Source organism: Semicossyphus pulcher, unplaced genomic scaffold (genome assembly GCF_022749685.1).
Source record: "Semicossyphus pulcher isolate SPU_LCO1_2020_fin unplaced genomic scaffold, fSemPul1.0.p SCAF_26, whole genome shotgun sequence".
NCBI classification, from domain to species: Eukaryota; Metazoa; Chordata; class Actinopteri; order Labriformes; family Labridae; genus Semicossyphus; species Semicossyphus pulcher.
Window position 1 is genome coordinate 3,961,786 of NW_027211700.1, and position 21,047 is coordinate 3,982,832.

The 21,047-nt window shown below is 41.3% G+C and overlaps 1 protein-coding gene across 3 annotated transcripts in view; it reads left to right on the forward strand.

Moving 5' to 3' along the window:
- Window positions 1–21,047, forward strand: part of usp2a (ubiquitin specific peptidase 2a) — a 56,630-nt gene that overhangs the window by 27,891 nt on the left and 7,692 nt on the right. For 2 of the 3 annotated variants that reach the window (XM_069676556.1, XM_069676558.1), the window contains exons 4-7: window positions 17,406–17,456; window positions 19,567–19,690; window positions 20,390–20,501; window positions 20,650–20,760. In XM_069676556.1, coding sequence (XP_069532657.1) covers window positions 17,406–17,456; window positions 19,567–19,690; window positions 20,390–20,501; window positions 20,650–20,760 — 398 coding nt within the window. Of the gene's footprint in view, window positions 1–1,015; window positions 1,450–17,405; window positions 17,457–19,566; window positions 19,691–20,389; window positions 20,502–20,649; window positions 20,761–21,047 lie in introns of those variants that run through there. The other variant, XM_069676559.1, reaches the window with a different exon arrangement.

A 21,047-nucleotide genomic window follows, 5' to 3' on the forward strand; every position in this document is an offset into this window, starting at 1 on the left:
GATCAAATGACCAACAGTTATCACCCCACTCTGAAGACCCCTCAAGCATTTCAGCGTCTTTTAGCTCATTGTTTTGGTTTCCCGGTATGTCTACCATACAGCAGGCTACGCTACATGCACTCTACCTGTCAGGCTAGTTAGCGATTACCTGCTAACTATAGTAGAGCATTAGTTTCTAACTAGCAAGATATTTACTGTAAGGAGTAAGTGGAAAACAAATGAGAGATGAATGGAGAAATAAGATTGGATATGGATTTATCAAGACTTTAAAATAATGCTAATACTGCCCTGTAAAAAAAGCTAATGTATGCTAACAACTCGGGCATTTTTGGGGCTTGTGTAAACATTTTTTCAGATTCAGAATGAATAATACAATACATAATTAAATTGGCCTTATAGAAGTGTAACTGTCTGCACTTGTGTTGTCAAACTTCTGGTTAAATCTAGAATTGCAGCGGTAATTCTCCTTCATCCTCTTATTGCAACAGAGTGAAACTAATAAGTACTAAACCCCCTATTGTTTGTGTGCTTGAACCACAGGAAGCCTCATTAATAACCCTTTTTTAGGACTGCAGAGTCTAATTTAAGAACCATGGGGACACACTGTAGTGAATCACATTCCTTTTGTCACGTTTATGGAGCCATTTATATCTTATCATGGTGCTACTTTAAAATGAATACATAGTGGATTATAAAATAACGACCTGGAACATGTGGGTCGTTTCCTGTCATGATCATTAAAAGATGACTAGTCTCCTTGGACCACAGTCCTTCAGACTGTTACAGCAGCGTGGAGAAGGATGGACCGTGACGTAAGCAGTACGAGAGGAGGCGGTCGCTGACGTTTGATGTAGGCCGACTTTACCCGAGCCAAAAGGGGCGGAGCTTCAGACCTGTAAAACGGAGTGGGAGCACAATTCGGGCTACATTTGTTGCCATTTACAGACCTGACACGCGCGTCCCCTACACTTGCCGAGTATAATGGAACAATAGTAATCTATTTTGTCATAAGTAAGTCTTTTTTTATCCGTTTAACCTGTGCCTCGTCGCTTCCCGTAGGGTTATTATACAGTAGGTAGAGTAATTTAAAGGGAAAGCCACAGGTCCTCTACTTGGCGTGATTTTTGAGGTCGGTGCCGTTATATGAATGAATGACTGACACCAGGCAGGGAGCCTATCAGAAACGGAGACAAACGTCTAATTCCTGCAAAAGACTGAAGAGCAGAAGCGCCCAGAAAGTCTCCACTGTTCGTCTGAATAAACCCGCACCACCCGGTCGTTCCCACCGCCAGCATGCCGAGCATGCGACAGTCCTACACGGTGACCGTACCCGAGGAGCCGCCGGCCGCCGCTTTCCCGTTTCTGAAGCAGGAGATGCGGAGAAAAGGCAGCATGTCCGGCTCCATGCTGGTGTCCACCTTCGTAGGGCTTCTCATAAACCAAGCCAAGGTAAGAAGCAGTGCCCGCTGAGCCCCGTTATCTCTGCTTCATAGAGACCGTCAAACCAAACTCCATTTAAAAAACAGGCAATTTAATGTTTGTATCGCATTATTACTTTATTATTGACCTGTGAAACTCGCAAAGCTGCGTTGTGAATCGTCTGTTATTTACTATGAAATTCGGCTTATGTAATACACTAAACAGCAGTGAGTCAGTGTGCAGTTATACAGAAATGCATTCGTGTAGTATCATCCAAGTTATCTTATGTCACCAGAATACTCGCGGTTGGTGGTTATAGTGTAGCCTTGACGTACATTAAAAATCATAATTAAATATTAAAGTGATGCTTTCCAGTTCATATTATCCTAATTTCATTAATAACGTATTTCTTTTTAGAATCTGAATTGTTATTTTTAATATTCCAGGAGGTTTGTGTAAATGTGAGTAAGACTACGGTTCACTGATTCCTTGCAGGCAGAAATGTGGGTGGTAGTCACTATAAACAGGACAGATGTTTATGTCACTGATGGCGTTATGTATCTGGTCACAGATGATGTCAGTTTAAGGTTGAATTGAGTCATTTGCAGAGGTAAGCCGCTCTTTTAAGCCGCTGTACTCCGCTGTGCCAGGATCAGTAGGCCTGCACTGGCAGGTCACTGGTTATATAACCACCTATAATCCCCTTTATACACTACAGCTGCTCTTGCTCCACCCCCTTTTATGTATCCCACTGTAGGCCTATAATGGAAATACATAAAGAAGTAACCCACTCTGACAGGGCTTTCTTAATGCACTGGTATATGCCTCTGGCTGTTTCCATATGGACACATGTACAGATAAATGTAGGTCTGGTTACACAATGCAGCTGGGTCAGCCTTCAGAGACAGGAATTATGCGTTCATGTGAAAGTTGGTATAATTTCGTGCATTTTTAATTCGTTTTACATTTCATGATTATCAAGTTCAAATATTGCCACGGGTTTGGGTATATAATAACTTTCTCTGCATGGTGGAAAAGCATCTTTAAAATCCTTTTTATAAACATAAGACATTAAAACTCTCTTGAAAAAAAGCAGGTGAATTAGCAGCCAGAAGGCAAGGGGAGGCAGGTGTCGATTTTACCTGTACTAAGTCCTCCCAAACTACATAGAAGAATCTCTGTAATTACAAATAATTACAAAATAAACTACATTAAAGTCAGACGTGTTGGAAAATGATTTGTCAGTCCCTCATACAACTTGATGCAGCCAAACCAACGTATTGTTGTGCCCTGATGGGGTTGTAAATATGTCCAGATGTTAGCATGAGCCCTGCAGCCGACATGAGATAAATTCTGATGTTTATTCTTTGACCTAGAGGTGTCGTCTTTGCCCACGCATTGTGTAGATAAATGGAGGTTAAAATGACTCGTGCATTGTTGGTTAAAGGGAGATTTAAAGGCCTTCTTGTCAGCTGCATTTATCCTCATATGAGAAGACGAAGAGGAATGACTTTTAGCTGCTGTTGTCTCTGTGTGTGTGTGTGTGTGTGTGTGTGTGTGTGTGTGTTTGTTCCCAAGCTACAGTGTGGAGCGGCCGTGTGCCAGCTTTCTGTTATGTAATGAGAAATCACATTAGAATACACTTGAGTGTTGGCCAGGCCTGGCAGCTTGGCACGCTTTCTGTTTTGTTGTCACCATCCACCTGCTCCTCCCGTCCTGTCCTTCTCCTTCTCCTTCCCCTCTCGCTCCTCCCTCCGCCGCAGACCATCGATGCATGGCGAGGGAAAGTGCTCTGTCTTTCTCTCAGTGAGTGCACATGTGGTTTTGTGCAAGAGTGTGTGTGTGCAGGTGTTAGCATGAAGTGAAATCAGGGTGTGTGTGGTTATCTGCGATCATGCACATGTTTCTGCACAGCACAGACAGCTGGAAGGCTAAAGGTTGCTTTGTTGCAGCGTTCCAACTGCTACTCTGCAATTTCTCAGTCGTATTAAAGCCAATACTCCAATTATAAATCAATTAGATGTTTTGTCTGTTGATGTCAAAAGGTTGGAATCACAATCAAATTCTTATTATTATACTTCAGCATGTTGATGACAAAGAAAGTGGGACTCATAGTGCAGCCCTTATTTCATGTTATAAAATGGCAAGTTAAAGAACTATTACGTTAAAGTTGTCTGAATTTGAGCGTCATTGCAGAGAGCTGTGCCACACTGCCATGCATTAAATAGAGCGTCATAATTGTTGCACATTTTAAACCAATTAATTTATCTTTGTTAGCTTGAAGTCTTTTAATTTCAATACAGAATTTCTTTCTAAACAAGAGAATAAAATGTTTCTTGGATCACAGTTTGACTCCGCTGCAGTCATTAGGCTTTGTAAGTCGGATAAAACCAGAATAATGAACATTCAAATTTGCTCTCTGGGAGCTCGTTCCCCACTTTCATGTTTAATAAACAAAATGTTAACCACGTTATTTACTTCACTGATTTATAATCAAAACAATTTTAGAGGAACTTATTTCATTTTTCTCATAAATATGTTGCCCGACTGATTTCTGTTATTATTTAGACTTGATTTGAAGTTTCCTTACTCGCCTGTGTAATCATTCTTGTTTGTCGTTCGTCATTATAACCAACCATTCAAGCATCTGTTCTTTCAGAGATAGAATATCATGCTCAGTGTTTTTTATCTGCAAAGAATATTTAGGATGTTTTATTAGAAACAATCTGGCGTGATAATAAATGTTCACCATTCAATATATTGTGATATTTTGTGATACTGTAAGCAAGGCTCATTTTATCCATTTTAAATCAAATTTTTACGATAGGATACCATTATCATTTATTGATCCTGAGGTTTTTAACAGGAGCCAAATTATCTGCAGACGTCTCCTCCTCTGACCCGATAATTAAACAGTTAATTCACTGAATACAGCAGCAGCTGTACATTAACAATCAGTCTTTTTAATACTCTTCAGCAGACACAAGTGAGAGAGATGTGTCAAACAAACCTTCTCCACACTAAATTGTTTTCGTTGTATTCTTTTTAAACCTAGAGTTACTCATTTATGTTACTAGTTAATAACAGAAAGTTCTATGGCATGCAATCTTTGTATATTTGTTCATGGTTGCTCTGGTATCTGATCGACAGTGTCGGCTGCTTTGCAAATTCAGGGATTTAAATTTTATTAGGAGAAGAACGTCCTTTTTGCATTTAAACTCTTGATTAAAAATCAATTCAGTGTTTTTAAGAATCGATGCCGTATCAAAATAAAGTGTTTTGATATTTTCTTCCACCCCTCAACAACACTGTTATCGACTGTGTGGTAAGATTCTGACTTTGTTACACATTAGTATTTGGTGTTTTTCCTCCCATGGTGTGACCTTCCAGCAGGGCAGCATGTTGCGAGGGGGCCGGGCTTCACTTTAATGTAAACACGAGCCTCTTAGTTAGACGTTAACTTCTCCGCCTCTGACTGAGGGTTTCCTGGTAGAGAAGATCACCAGTGCAGCTGTGTGAAGGTGCAGTTACATAAGAAGCCAGTGCATTTCTCTCTGCTCACATGTTGTCAAGCTGTTATCTATACAATGTTGGATCTCAGTGATGTCCCCCCGCTGAGTGCAGAGCGTCTTCTCACAGCCTTTGATCTCCTGAGACGCAGAGTTCATGGGATCAGAGGTTGTGTTTGTTTGTATTTCTCAGATAGTCGACCGCTCCTCTCAGTACGAGGGTCTCACTCTTTGCATGTTTGCATGAAAGTGTGTGTGCAGGTGTGTGTGAGAAAGAGGTGTCTCACCAGGTCACTGGACACTATAGAATCACTTTACTTTGCATGACAGTATTGTATCGATACAAAATTGCGGAGAACAGATCGAGGGCTGCACGATACTGGAAAAATCTGACATTGCGATGACTTTTTGTTCTGGGATATTTTTCTGTGATAAAAAAGAAAATCATTAAAGTATACCAGATCAATTTAGTGTGTTTTTATGTGCATATACAAACAAACCATCAGAGTTTTTAAAAAGTAGAGAGAGTTCAGGAGACACTATTCTTCATGAAATAAATACAAACAGACTTGTAGGCTGCAGTTGCTTTACTTTTACGATATACCATCTACTTCTCATGATGTTTAAATGTATGTTCGAGCAGCGTGCCCAGCTCGGTGATGGCACCGTCTCCCACTTCCTGTCGGCACACACAACATCACGCCGTGCCTGTGTTGCAGGTGTAGCGGCTACAAGTAAACACTCCGCAGCACGTCCGCTCCGTTACCAGCCCCCGTATGTGGCCACAGTGTTAACAAGCAGCGGGACGAGCATTACACACACACACTGAAAAGCCGCCACGCTTAACTAAAAGCCTGCCTCGATCACACCGCCGACATGACCTGTGAGAGCAGCAGAGTGCTTGTTTACAGTTTACATGCAGGTGACACACAGACTCTGCTGCACGGCGGTCAGCTCGCTCTGTGCTCTGGTGAAGAGCTGCACTAACAGAAGAACTTTTGTTGTGTGAGTACTCCTTTTGGACAAAGCAACAATAAACTAGCCGCTTGATGTGTTTGAGTATATTTGCCTCACAATCGCACGACTATTGCAGTTGCAATAGTTAAACAATTTAAAAGTGCAGCCCTAAATCGAGCTTTTATTGTACAAATGATCAAGTTAAAGCTTGTTGGTACTAGAATGATTTTAAAAAGCCTTGTTTTTTCAATCCGCTAGATTGTTGTGATTTATTCTGGTGAGGTCAGCAGAGGTCCGAAGTCAAAGATGGAGACACCCCCCAGTTTGAGAAGGGGCTGCATTACCTGTTTATAGGTTATATGCTGCATTATCCAAAAGACCTGTAATAGTCCAGAAGTATTTTTGCATTAGATTCAGTTGGACTGTAACGCAACTGTGTCAGGTGCATGTAACGTTTCTGGCAGTGTTACTTTGCTTGATAATCCCACATTACTGCAATAATAACAAAACGTGGGATAAAAAGATTGGAAACTTCTTTGTATTAAAGAAAGGACTTTATATGCTATTGAAAAAATGTAATAAACATTAATAATAAATCACTATATATGTTAATAATTGTTGTCGTAGATCTACAAAATGTCTGTATTTCTGGGACTCTGGTGACTCAACGGGCTCTGATAATTGATTTCATCCCTCTCCGAGCTTCTAGAAGAAGTAAATAAATGTCTCTGTTTTCCCGTCGAGTGCCAGCACTGATTGTGTGTCTGCGGACTCACACTCACACAAACAAGTGTCACTTCTGCTCACATGGGAGAAACTCGTCAGCAGCGAGGTAACTCATGCAGAGAGAGAGGTTGTTTATGATGGGCTGCCAAGTAGAGAGAGAGAGAGAGAGAGAGAGACAGGTCAGAACAGACTGTTCTGCTGCTCTCTCTCATGCTGCTGTGCCAGCCAATCAGCAGTTGGCGTTCTGCTCTGCCAGGTGGGCCCGGGCGTCCTGCTGCTGCTGGTGTGAAGTTTAGTTTACAGCCCCAGAGACTCAAGCCGAGCGGGGAGGGAAGCTTGTTATTGCTCTGGTGTTGGAGGCACGTTGTGAGAGCAGAGCCAACACTGCCATCAGATATTAGTCATCCTGCTTCTTCTGCTCCTGCTGGTGGGCATGAATATTGTGTTTTAATATCACTATGTGTGTTTCTTTAGAGAGTTTGAGTGTCTCATCGCCGTCTAAAAGCAGCTACAGAGGATTGTTAACCTTCTTAGGATCTCCTAAAAATGTCCAGATTCTGAGACTTATTGATGTCCTTATGATGAGGTAGTACACACTGCAGAGATGAGGAGGAGGACCGCAGGAACCTTCCTAGGTAGGAGGGAGCTTTAGAGGAACTTGATGTGTTTCAGAAGTGGGTACCAAGTTCTGAATAAAGTCACTGCACTACCTCTCAAAAGATCCCGACTCTTGAGGTCGTACTTTCCTAAAGTACAGGGACTTCAGGGTGGGTCTTGCAGCGCAAAAGATTTCTGCTGAGGTGCGTTGGTGTTCAGATGATCAGTTCCGTAGCGCGGTCTTGTACTCGGAGTGTAGCTCTGTTTTGGGAAGAGCTAAGTGAGAGAGAATGGAAGTGTGTGTGCACCTTACAGCATCGTATATCCTTCCAACATCTCATCTTTTCCTGACTCAGATGTCTCTATTCTTACAGTGCAGAGTCTTACAAGCTCTGTCAATGAAGTACATGTGTATCGAGTACAAAAAAAACGTCAGCCACAGTGTCATGACGACTTCAACGGGCGGTTTCCTCATGACAACCTCATGAACCCTTTGCTCATCACCTGACGATCAATATCAGCTGATGTCCGGCTCCAGAGGAAAGCATGTCAGGCATTTGTCACGCTCGGATTCCTGAGATTATACTTGATGTAAACACAAAGGAGACGGTTTGATCGGCCTGCTGGGGGTCAAAGGTCACAGGTCTTTCTTAAAGGGATAGTTAAGAAGTTTGCAGACACAGGAGCTAAGATTAGATTAGATTAGATTAGTGTGTGTCCTTTAAGTGATATTAGCCTCACACAGCTGTGGGTAGCTGCACTAAATATGCACATCAACACACCATGGGCAACACTGAGACATTTCTGTGTTTGCATTGAAGAGAATTGTGTAAAACCGCTGCAGAAAGCCAGATAGAGCCCTGCTGTACCCACCCATCAACCACTCAACAACTCCCCAAACAGAGACAGACGTTTTGACTCTCTCTTGCCCCGTCTCGCTCTGCGAAACTTATTTCCTGTCTATTCTGGTTCATAAAAAGGCTCCTCTTGTCTCTCGTCCGTCTCCATCATAATATTAAATAGCTGATCTGCGTAGGTATACAGACGTTGGACGGTTAAAAAAAGTAGTGCCAGAGGAAAGGGCTGTCTGACTGCAAGGTGACGCAGCGAAAACATTAAAAGATGCAACGTACACGAGGGCTGCACGGTTATGGCCAAAGTGATCAGCAAGATTATTTCAAACAAAAGCACTTTCAGTTCACTTTCGTGCTGCATTCAGGCTCATGTACAAATTTAGCATCAAACAAAGACTTAAAATCTGGTTCTTTAGCTGAATGTGGTGCATCATGGGGGATTTCAGTGTGTCTGTAGGAGTTGGGTGGATAGGGTGTCTCTGTGCAGCGTCTCTGATGGATGTCTGACTTGACGCTGGACGAGGACGAGGAGTAGCTCGTTCTTCCTCTCGGCCTTCACACACTCATCTTGCTGCACTTTGTGGGTTTCATGACGTCTTTGCAGTTTATTTAGTCTTCTTAACATCACTCACCCTAAACCTGAAATACCTCCAGAGAAACGATGTCGAGCCATTTCGGGGGACCAGCTCTTCGTCTTCTGTTCCAGACATTTGACTTTAGTTTCTCCCGACCGTCTCTTTTTTTTACTCTTCCACTCTAAACTGCTGCTGCAAAGTGGGCACTCATCACATGACATGCCAGCTCCCCCAAAAGTGAAGCCCAAACCTCTCCATCGCCCCCTGGGGGAGCGGCTGTTTCGGGGGCGCTTGATTCGATATGCAGCAGAGTTTTCTCTTAAAACGTTAATATCACCGTTAGTCATGTTTATTTAATCGTTGGAAGACAACATCATTATCAGGCTTAAGATTTGATTGATTGTGCAGCCCTAATAGAAACTAAAGTCAACATTTTTACCTGGAACTTCTAATATGAAGTGGTGAAAGTATGTTTTGCTCCTAACCGGCACCTTGCTGATCGGTAATACACTCTGTATTGATAAGTACCTCAACCAACCCCACATATATATGAAACTATCCCTCTAATAAAGGTTGTTGTCTTTCTGCTTTCCCATGAAGTCACACCTTGAAAGTGTAGCCATAAAAAGGTATGGTTCTCTTCTTCCAGCCCTCTCACCTTCCTCTGACCCATTTCCTCCGCTCCACCCTCCACCCTCTACCCCTCTACCCCTCGGCCCAGCAGTCCCGCATCTTTGAATTAATTGAGCCCAGTGGACGACACATTTTCCTTCTGCCGAGCTGGGCGCGCGCCAGAGGGACATTTCCGCTGTCTCTTATTCCCGGCTTTAGGAAGCCGTTCAAACCTGGCCTCTGGAATGCTTTTTAACGTGGCTCTTTAGCCTCAGCGGGGAGTAGAGTTTCAAAAGTAGCTCGCGAGCTGCCCGAGCTGCTTCTGACATTTATGAATGGGGCATTTATGCAAAGTTATCCCCCTGGGCTGCCTCTTTTGTGTACAGTGCGTATCAGTGCGCTCACATGGAACGACTGGGAATGTGAACAGAGGATGTACGTTCCCTCTTGTGACTGCTGGTCTGATTTATCCCTCCTCTTTATTCCTCCCTTCCTTTCATAACACAAATCCTTTACTAGCACGCGGTTTTGGTTTCACTGATTTACTACTGCAGGAGAATATTAGACAGATAAAGCCATGTGTAAATGTGTGATGTAAGCTGGAGAGGTGGCTAATCATTATTATATTGTTATATTTGAGCAAACCATTGGTTTATAAGTGATCCATGAGGAAGAATCAGCAGCTCCTCTTCTGCTTTCTTAGTCCACGTGTTTTGTTGTAGTTAAAAAACTTGTTCGTCTGGAATTGAGTGTTTTATTTGTTGCTTTAAAGTCAGGAAAATGTTGGGAACGTGTCCCAGGAGACGGTGAAACCAGAGTCCACCTAAACACGAGCTATGGCTCCTCTAGGTGTGACCTGAGTGTCATTTACCAGGATTTGATTCAAAGACATGCTCTATGTTTGTATTTTTCTTTCATGTATGACCCACTTTGCATACTTTTATCCATCATTATAGTTTATTGACTTACACAACCTTTTAGCTCAGGTTTTACAGATTTCAGGGATATGATGCATTTGAAGATACTCAAAGAAATGACATCACAATAAGCACAAATATCAGCGTAAGCGCTGGCGGACTCTAATGCAGCTTTAAAATGGTTTAAATCCCTGAAGCTTTGTTTAAGATCATCTCTCTGTAACATTAAATATTCATGAACAAATGAGCAACAAAGGAGAAAATACAGGAAAAAGATGTCGTGTTTTAAAATGTATTAACTTTGGTGGAACATATTGTGCTTTAAACGCTGAGTAAGAACAGGTTGAGATGATCGACTCTGAGATGAACATCTGGCAGCTTTGTTTGAGTCCACCTCCGAACGCTTGTCCTTTTTCCTTGATTGCTGTTCCTGCCCGACTTTAATCCCACACGCTCCCTTTAAACTGCTCGCACAGAAGAATCACAGCAGAATTAGCATGACAGAATTAGCCGTCATTACCGCCACGCTTCGGGCTGCGATCATAACCCGAGGCTGTAATTTGAGCATCGTCACACACATACATGAAAGGATCCTGTTTGACACACGGCTTTAAATGAGGATTTAATGACTTGGATCGTAATTACATTTAACACAGTGTGTCTGTCAAACGGAGAGAGGCGTTGGGATTAAATGAAGAGGAATGTGTTCGATATAAATAACTGTTTATTTCTTACATTTGATGCATTTTCCTTCTGATATGAGCTGTTTTAATCCCTAACCATCACGTTTGTGTTATTGTTCGTGGTAGGGGAAAACGTTGAGACAGCATGTCTTTTAATACATTAATTATAAGAGTAATATTGCATTTACAAATTAAGCTTTTTGCCTTTATTTAGAGATCAGTGGATAGAGCCAGAAATGAGGGAAGAGAGAGCGAGGATGACCTGCAGCAAAGGGCTGGGGGTCAGAGTTGAACCTGGCACCGCCGCATGGAGGACTTGGCCTTCATACATGAGGCTGCGCTTTAACCGCTGATCTAGACCAGCGCCCCCAAATCATCTAAATGTAATTTACTTTCATATCCCACAGTTGCTGAAAGGGCTGCGGATGTTTTTGTTAAAAATATCTGCAGTTGGGCGCCGGTTTAGCTCAGCAGTTAAATCAGCGACCATACACAGAGGCTATAGTCCTCGATGTGGCAGCCCCGGGTTCAACTCCCGCCCTTGGCCCTTTGCCGCATGTCATCCCCACTCTCTTCCCCTGTTTCCAACACTATCCACTGTCCTCTCAATAAAGGCATGAAAGACCCAAAACATAACATTAAAAAAATATATATCTGCAGTTTAAAAGTGTCCATATGTTTGCAGTTAAGTTGGACTACATGGGCTGTAATACAAGTTGCCCACGATGTCTATCTCAGTGCGCTTCTCGCCGGCGTTGAAAGTTGTCTGGCGGCACTTCCGCTTCCCTCTGCAGTGACGTTACGTCTGTTTATAAATCGCTCTGTTTGCTTAATATTTGCTTTTATTGAAAGACATTTTACAAAGAAAACTAAAAACAATGTGAAGGAATCATGCTGTCCTGGCGTTAGCAGCAGCTCTACACCTGAATTGTTCCCTCGAAAAAACAAAACGACACCCTTCTCCTCGCTATTTTTGTTGACATTGGAAGACCCACCCCTTCTTGATTTTGACGAGCGCGGCGGTGTTCCAAAAGAACTATTTAAATGTTCGATATTGCAATTATTATGTCTGTCTGCTGGTCTTCATGTTTTACACAATACATGTGTTTGCTACACGTCCTTCCTGAATCTAAAATGAACCCAAAGAGCTGGGGGGGTGCGTGGGGGGGAGCTAACACTAAATTGACACACAGTAATCTGAGGGTCGCTGATAGCTGCTTGGGTTTCATCTGATGAAAATGGTGTGAAAGCACGGCCAGGAGTACAGGGGCGGGACAAGATGCGATATATCTTCATCCTGACAATTATCGTCAGGCTGGCGACGAATATCGATATTCTAATTTACAGTTATACGGCGCTCTAAATAGATTTACCTGCATCACCACATCATGACTACTCGCTGTGGCACTGCTGACATGAATGAAGGTAACATGAACAGAAACTGGCCGAAGAAGAAGTTAATCAGATAACGTAACGTATCGTTATATGATTGGATGAATCGTGATATTAACGTTCTCGTGGGCCACGTATTGCGTATCGTGAGTTACCCTGCGATGTTTTTCACATGCTGAGTGAGAAAGCGTGGCTCGTTTACATAAATTAATAAATACGTACATAAATACATTAATTCAGATTTTTGCGGCATGTTTGTTTGAATGCTCACTGCAAGGATGAAATTGCGGTTTATTGCTCAGCTCTGCTGTGTGGGTCAGTGTTTCTGTTTGATGCAAAAAAATGTTTGATAAAACAGTTATTAAAAACAGACTGAAAACTTTTTATTTTCTGTTAAAACTGAGAATCGTTTGCAGATAAAAAATCCTGAAAGATAATTCCTAAAATGTTGCAATATGTTTAAAATTGCATTCATTTAATGTTGTGGGACCTTCGGCAACTCCCGTCTCTCATTATTACCACCTAATTCAAACCAAATCCAGTTTGGCGTGGGAGATTTTCTTCATTCTGCCCCAAAGAGCCGCAAACTCACCAAGAATAAAGTCATGAAAGTGTCTGTTAGAGGGAGAGGCAGCGTCCCATGATGCCTTTCAACAAAATCTAGAGATAAAAACTGAATCGACCGTTTTGTCGACGTCAGATGTTTAAATATAACAACAAAGTGTTTTCTGTTTCAGCTTCAGTCTTAAAGTCATCCTCTCCTCACTCTGACTCACACACACACACACACTCCCTCCACACTGTCACAGCCGTGTCACCGCGTCCTCTAGCTCTCCCATCCTGTGAAAAAATCAGAATAGTGTTGCTACAGAGACGGAGCCGGGACGTCGTTTAGTGGCCGTGACGTCGGCCAGGCGGGGCCAACGGATCGGCCAATCGACGAGCAGACGTTATTAAAAGCAAAGCTGCTATTTTTGGGAGCAGCGGCGGCGTTAGTCAGCAGAGTGCAGCAAAGTCAGACACATTCCAGCAGTGTGTGTGTGTGTGTGTGTGTGTGTGTGTGTGTGTGTGTGTGTGTGTGTGTGTTATGAAATGTCATTTAAAGTGAATAGAGAGGATTTGTCCTGCATCCCGTCATACCGCTGTCCCCATCACTGCGGTAGTGAGGCTGCACACACAACAGGAAGTGTGTGTGTGTGTGTTATATAGCTAATCATGTGCTTCATTCACAGTGAAATTCACAGAAAGGAGGATTTAGATAAGCCGCAGTTAATTAAACTGTAGATTTTCCCCCCTGAATAGGAGCCAGATAGCAGAGGTTATTTATGTAACAGTAAAAAGCTTCTCCTCTATCAGCACTCAGAAGCAGATGAGCTGCAGGATCACGTCCCTGACCATCATGCAAACATGCTGCAGATTATCTGAACAGTCTTTGAAATGTGTGAAAAACACCTCCCTGTAAAGTATGGTCATATTTTCAGAGTTTTTATTATATTATTTACATCTAATTTCTTAAAGGAACATGTGTGGTATATTGTGTTATGTGATATACCTACGTACATAATAAATATACCCTAATGCTAAAATATGTATATATCCTTCCTTCCTTCCTCCCTCCCTTCCCAGAGCCCAAAGACATATCTTTAAACTAACTGTCTCAAACACTTTTTATTTACAATCATAAGAGACAAAGAAGGGAGCTGCAAATATTAGATATTTTTGCCTGAAAAAATTACTGGAAGGATAAATTGGTTATCTATAAAAACCTTACACGAACAGACCCGTCATTATTTGAAGGACTTACTCACCCCAGGCGAGCGGAGTTGTCTCCTTAGATCGTCTTGTTTCCGTTAAAACGCCTCTGGACAAACCCCAGAGAACTGAGGAGGACTCTTCTATTGAGCTGTTACAAATATTAGTAAATATATTTTGATTGTGTTTTAATTACAAGGCGACATATCGATAATGTTCTAGACTAGTGGCAAATGTATTTACTCAGACTACAGCCAATAGAGTAGATCCCATAGAAATGCAGAGAAAGTAACGGAACCCAGATAGAAAAATCTTTTTCGTCTTTAAATCTGTTTATTAAGTGGATTACAGTTTTTGAACATGTGATCACAGAAACTTTATTTCCCCTCTTGTTTTTGTGGAGAATGTTCACTAAGAAAAATGTTATATATATATCTCTGTCTTAATAACTTAAAGGAGTCATATTAAATGCTTGGTATCACTGAATTAAAGACAACAGAAATGTATATAAAAAGCGTCTTGATTCAGTGTAAATCAGATATTTACCACCTTTTTAAACCAATTAATTCATGATACATATGTGAAATAAATCACATTAGCCACATGTTTTTACAGTATCCACAACTAGTTTGTGTTTGCAAGAAACAGAAAAAACTGGCTTTTACTTAAGATTAAAAATGTACTAGTAAGTGATTAATAGGTAAAATATATCTACAATTAATTTCTAACATGTAAAAAATGTGTTCTTGATATCTCAATTTATTATTTACTTGTTAAAATGTTCATTATTTAAATCTGTAACTTAATTTAAACCAAACTCAGTTCCAGAAATCTTAACTTAGGTTGTGATGTTATAATTCAAAGTAAACATTTCCGTACATGAACGCAGCTTTTGTGCAGCTTTTCACGGTGGTCCTCTCAGTGAATGAGCTCTACCTGCAGCACAGGTGAGGGTAACGGGGGGGCATGCAGGTGAGTTCGATTTCAACCCCCTGTGAGATCAGGTGACCGCTGCGGAGCTGAGCTGCTCAGGTTACCTCGCTGTTCGTGTCTCTGCTTTGCCATCAGTCTGCTTGTGTTTATATCTAAATTATAGCACATTTATTATTTCTATATTTTATTCTAATTTGGGAAAACTTTAATATATGTTTAACTGCATTTACCTGCGAAAACAGATAATAAATAAATAGATACAAGCAGATTGTTCCAGGAGCTTTAACATAAGCGTGAATTATTCACATATTAAAACGTTAAATATACAAGATATTTATTTGTAAGGATTAATAATACCTAATATCTCTGTTATCTGTCTGTTTATCTCCTGATGAGTTTGCATCCCTAAATACCGTTAGAGATTATTATTCCTTTATTTTTCTCTAATTCAACTCTGTAAGTTTCACTTTTTAGAACTTTTTGTAATGTTAAAAAATTAACAATAAAATAAAACATAAATCATTAAAAAAAAACAAGAACATGGGAAGCTTTTACCTGCTAAGAAATTAAAAAGGGGAGAAAACAAATCAAACAGGGAAAAACTGAATTAAAAACGAGCTTTAAGATGCAAGAAAAAGATTTTTAAAATCACATTTTATTACTTTTTTAATCTGTAAACTAATTTAAAGTCTGACTTTATAGGTTTAATCTACTAAATCCACAAAGTCTGAATCCTAAAACATCTTTCTTTTTTATTTTTAGGTCAAATAACCTTTGAAGTACATGTTTCCATCCATTAATGAATGATCTCTGATTTGAGCTACTTTCTCATTCCTCGCTGTGAAACGTATTTGCACCAGATATTTTTATTTCTATACATATTGTTTAAGGACAAAGTTTTTATTTATATAGTTTAATCTTAAAATACTTCATTCTCTGTCATCAGCATGTTTCCGAGTTTTTCTTTGATAACTCATGAAGTTGTTTCAGTGACGCTGGCGATAAAATGATGTAAAAACTGAACTGACTCTGGCAGAACTCCTGTTTCCTTAGGTATGAATGTCTGCTGCTCCTCAGAGGAGGGCAGGAGTGCATTTCTTATCCGCCCCCGTGCTCTTTGTTAACTCTTCCTCTAGCTACTCAATTATATAACCACTCAACTTATGTAATGAAATTTAACCGCAGCGAGTGATGACATAAGTTCTGCAAAGCATTTTGTAGCATTATAAGACTTTGGAAATCACGGTAATATGCTCGTCCATCTGTCGTGTCGCACCGAGCTCGAGATGTCCGAGTTCCACGGTTTGTTGCCCGGAGATTTAACAACATTTAAAAAGTCCTTAAGGTGCAGAGATTGTGTGTTATCTGCTGTTGTTGATCACATCTCTGCCATCTGGGAGTGATTACCAAGAGAGGAAGTGACTGTGTGTGATAACAAAAACAAGTTCCTCTCTGCAGATAGTGCTCACCAAGAAAATAAACCTCCTGTCTGTCATTCTTAGACACACGCACACACACACACATTCTGCAGCATGTAGTAGATCACATCTTTGTCCCGTGTCATTAAAAGGGATATCATTAGAGCACAAATCCAGCCTGGAACGCAGCTGGTGGCGATGTGTGATGCAGTCCTGGTTATTTAGTGGAAGTTAAAGGAAACGGCGATGACTGTGTTTCTGGTAGAACCGCCTGGTTTCGCCTAGATACACTTACTTCACCGATCAGCCGCAAGATTATGACCACTGACAGGTGAAGTGAATAACGATGATGATCTTGTCAGTGGGACATGTTAAGCAACAAGTGAACATTTTGTCCTCGGAGTGTTAGAAGCAGGAAAAATGGGCAAGCCTAAGGATGTGAGCAACAGGAGACGTAGCACCAGGGTGCATTATGGGAAGAAGGCGAGCCGGCGGAGGCAGTGTGATGCTTTGGGCAATGTTCTGCTGGGAAGCCTTGGGTCCTGCCGTTCATGTGGATGTTACTTTCACACCTACCTAAACATTGTTGGAGACCAAGCACACCCCTTCATGGAAACAGTATTCCATAATGGCAGTGGCCTCTTTCAGCATGATAATGCGCCCTGCCACACTGCAGACATGGTTCAGGAAGGGTTTGAGGAACACGACACGTCTTCATGGTGTTGACTTGGCCTCCAAATTCCCCAGATCTCAATCCAACCGAGCGTCTGTGGGATGTGCTGGACAAACAAGTCCGATCCATGGAGGCCCCACCTCATAACTTACAGGACTTACAGGATCTGCTGCTAACGTCTCGGAGTCCATGCCTCGACGGGTCAGGGCAGTTTTGGAAGCAAAAGAGAGACCTGCACAATATTAGGCATAAAGGTCATAATGTTATGGCTGATCGGCATAGGCCTAAGTAAATGATTTGCACTCTCACTGTAAAAGTGTTACCATAACTCTAAAAAAGAAAGAAGAAAGTGGATTTTAAAACTAGATATTTTGTCTTTGTCTTGCAGAATTCAAAGAGTGCCCAAGGCCTGGTGGGACTGAAGAACCTGGGAAACACTGTAAGTACAGCAGCCACATTTAAATGTAATTCACCGTACTCACACGGCGGCCATTTTTCTGTGACGTCACGCTCAGGGTGGGAAGCTCAAACGCTGTTTTCAGAAGGATAATGTCAGGAATATTACATTGTCGTCCTACTGTACTTACATAAACACTTATTGGAATGTGACTAATTGGTATCATTAACACGAGATCTCGACTTATTTATCATGCTTAGGGCTTCCGTATAGAACAACAATAGAAAAGGACATCGGGCCATATTTCAAAATAAAACTACATATTTTATAACTAATTTTGTACAGACAGATAAGTCACTACAGCTAACTTTAGCTTTCAACCATTTAGCTAACATTATTAAAGGTAACATAGCTAGAAATTTACCCCTGTCCTATTATATTGTGTAACATTTTCAAACTGTAACGTTAGCTAGCAGGTGGTTGGCTTTTCAGTGTCTAATCAATCAGGAAGTCTATGTTTGTGTGGTTTAAAAACCTGGAAAACAGCAATACGACATTAAAACAGCATTTGAGCTTCCTATCTTTAGGGTTACGTTGGAGGAAAATGGCCGCCCTGTGAATAAGGAGGATTACATCTGTCGAGAGCCAAAATCTTTGAGTGTCTAATTATGATTGTAAAGACTGTTGTCTCATCCTGCTTGATATGTAAAGGGTTAAGAGAGAACTCTTGTTGCAGTTTTGCGAGGTATAAATGAAATTAACTTTACGTGACTTTACCGTGGAGGGGGGAGCTCACATTAAATTCCCATAATCCATTTGGGTTTACTCTGACAGCATTTTGTTGAGTCCACACAAGAGTGTATCAGTCTACCAGGCAACAGGCAGGAGGACAGCTCCTAAAATAAACGTGTGTGTTGATGTCAGTGTGTGTGTGTGTGTGTGTGTGTGTGTGTGTGTGTGTGTATAGTAACCTAATCAGAGAGCTCTGAACTATGGACCAGAGCAAACTCGTCCGCTCTCTCAGACTGGTTTGATCTTACTGAACTGCACGTGTCTCATGTGGACATGTGATGGGAGCAGAGTATACACAGGCCTGTCTTTGATAACATGCCTGCTTGTGTGTGATACATCTACACACTATGTATGTACACACGTGGGCTCTTTCTCTTTGTCTTAAAAGCTGTTTAAAATTCATGACAACATTTTCAGATGTACAAAACATCTCTTTAAACGCAGCAAAAGGATGTTACATAATCTGTTGTTTCCAGGATGCATCCTCAGTTTTAGACGGAGCAAACATTTATAGTTAAAAGAGCACATCAATACACCTATGAGTGCACCAATGTTTCTATGCTAAATAGTAAGTTGTATCCAGTTAGCTTAGCCTAGCATAAAGATTGGAAACATGGAAATCTTAAACTCCAAACAAGATATAAAGTACATTTGGAAAGAGCCAGGCTAACGTTTCCAGTCTTTATGCTAAGCTAAGCTAAGCTAAGCTAACTGACTGACTGCTATCTCCAACCTCAACTTGTTTTTTTAATCTGTGCAAGGAGAGAAGTTAAAAAATGACAAGATATTAGGTATTAATTTGTGACACTGTAGGTGTTTCCCCATGTGTCCAGTCTTTATGCTAAGCTAAGCTAACCAGCTGCCAGCTCCAACCTTAACTTGTCATTTTTGAACTTTTTTCCCCCGATTAAACAAACAATATATAAAGTATTAGTTTGTGAGTTTAGAGATGCTGGTAGGAGAATGTTCTTAAATTAGGACTGAGCCTGGGCTAACTGTTTCCCTTTGTTTCCTGTCTTTATGCTAAGCTAAGCTAAACAGCTGTTGGCCAAAGCTTTATAATTAGCGTTCAGACATGAGTGGTGTCAATCTTCTCATCGAACTCTTAGCAGTAAAATGATTATTTCCCAAAATGTCCAACTATTTCTTTAATTATATTTAAATAAATCGTACAATTATGTTAATCTTGAGCCAAAGGCAGAAATTTTCTTCAGTATATGACAAACAAAATTAGAATTCACAAGGTAACTGTTAAGTCTATATGTGAAGGAGGTTTCTTAATATGTTGCTCTGGCTGATGAATGATTGAACTTGATGTCATCACTAAGAGAATCATTTGTGGTGTTGTTTCTCCTCGCAGTGCTTCATGAACAGTATCCTGCAGTGTCTCAGCAACACACAAAGCCTGCGAGACTACTGCCTGCACAACTCGCACCGCAGAGACCTTAACAACAACAGCCGCACCAACACAGCCCTCATGCAAGGTGAGAGACGAGTCACTCGGGCCCCCTAGAGTCCAAACACACACACGGCAACACACTCAGTCCCTCAGATCAGACTGCACCTGAGAGAACACCTGTTGGGCAGACTGGTTTATAAGCTTCTGAACATTTGACTGTACTGGACGATTTTGTGAAAGGGGACATATTTTAGCTGTGCAATCAATTTTCTATTATTCTAACATGTTTTTGAATCAGATTGATAAAGTTTTTTTCCTTTTAAAAATTGTATACGTGTTTTAAGGTAATTATTTTTTGGAGCCTCTCCTTCCTCCTGAAACGAACAAGCCGCTCTGCCATTCAAAGGTTAGACCTTAGCCACGATTGGCTGACAGTATTTGGAGTGACCACGTAGCCCATGTCTGGGAGCGGCCACACTGCACTGTCACTCCAAAGTTGTAGAAAACATGGCTGCTCTAGGATCGGTTATTCGGCCTTATATGTACGAGCCAGAATCGCCAGGAAGTATCGGCATGGTAAAAATCTTAACAATGACATGAAAAATATGAGACTATTCATTTAAAAGATACAGCCCCTTTAATAGGAAATAAAAAGACGTTCAAAAACAAGAAAATCTGAAGCAGGATAAAGAAATAATCTGTACTGTCGGCCTGAAAACACCTTTATAGTTGTTTCATTTGATGTCCCAGTGTGTGAGTAACTCCTGTCTCTGTGTTGTGGTAGAGTTTGCCAAGCTGATTCAGACCATGTGGACGTCGTCCAGCAGTGAGGCGGTCAGCCCGTCTGAATTCAGAACTCAGATCCAGAGATACGCTCCCCGATTCGTCAGATACAGGTGAGCTTTGTTTCCCTCCTCCTCTCCAACATTAAAAAAACTGGCATACATCTTTTAGGAGCACTTAGCCCGGCTGGCGTCTAAAAATAACATGACTGTCTAATAATAGCAGAACATCAGCCTGAGTGACTGTTTCTGTGTCTCATAGCCAACAGGATGCTCAGGAGTTCCTGCGGTTCCTCCTGGACGGTCTTCACAACGAGGTCAACAGGGTCACCGTCAGGCCGAGAGGCAGCGTGGAGGACTTCGACCACCTGCCGTAAGTAACCTGTGTGTTTGTGTGTGTTCCTGTGCTAACACCTTTGTGCACTGCAAACAGTCAGCCTTCAAAACAACAAAAACAAACAACAAAAAAAGAATCGTTATCCAGATTTCAGTAAAGTGATCTAAATAAACGTGATGTGAAACCAGCAATGAAGTGATAACAGCAGTCAAATGCTCTCACACAAAGTGTTGAAATGGGAGTCCATTCAGCAGATCTGTATCCCTGTTTCTGGACCATCTGTGTTCTACTGATTAATGAACTTCTATGTTCTTACCAAATCA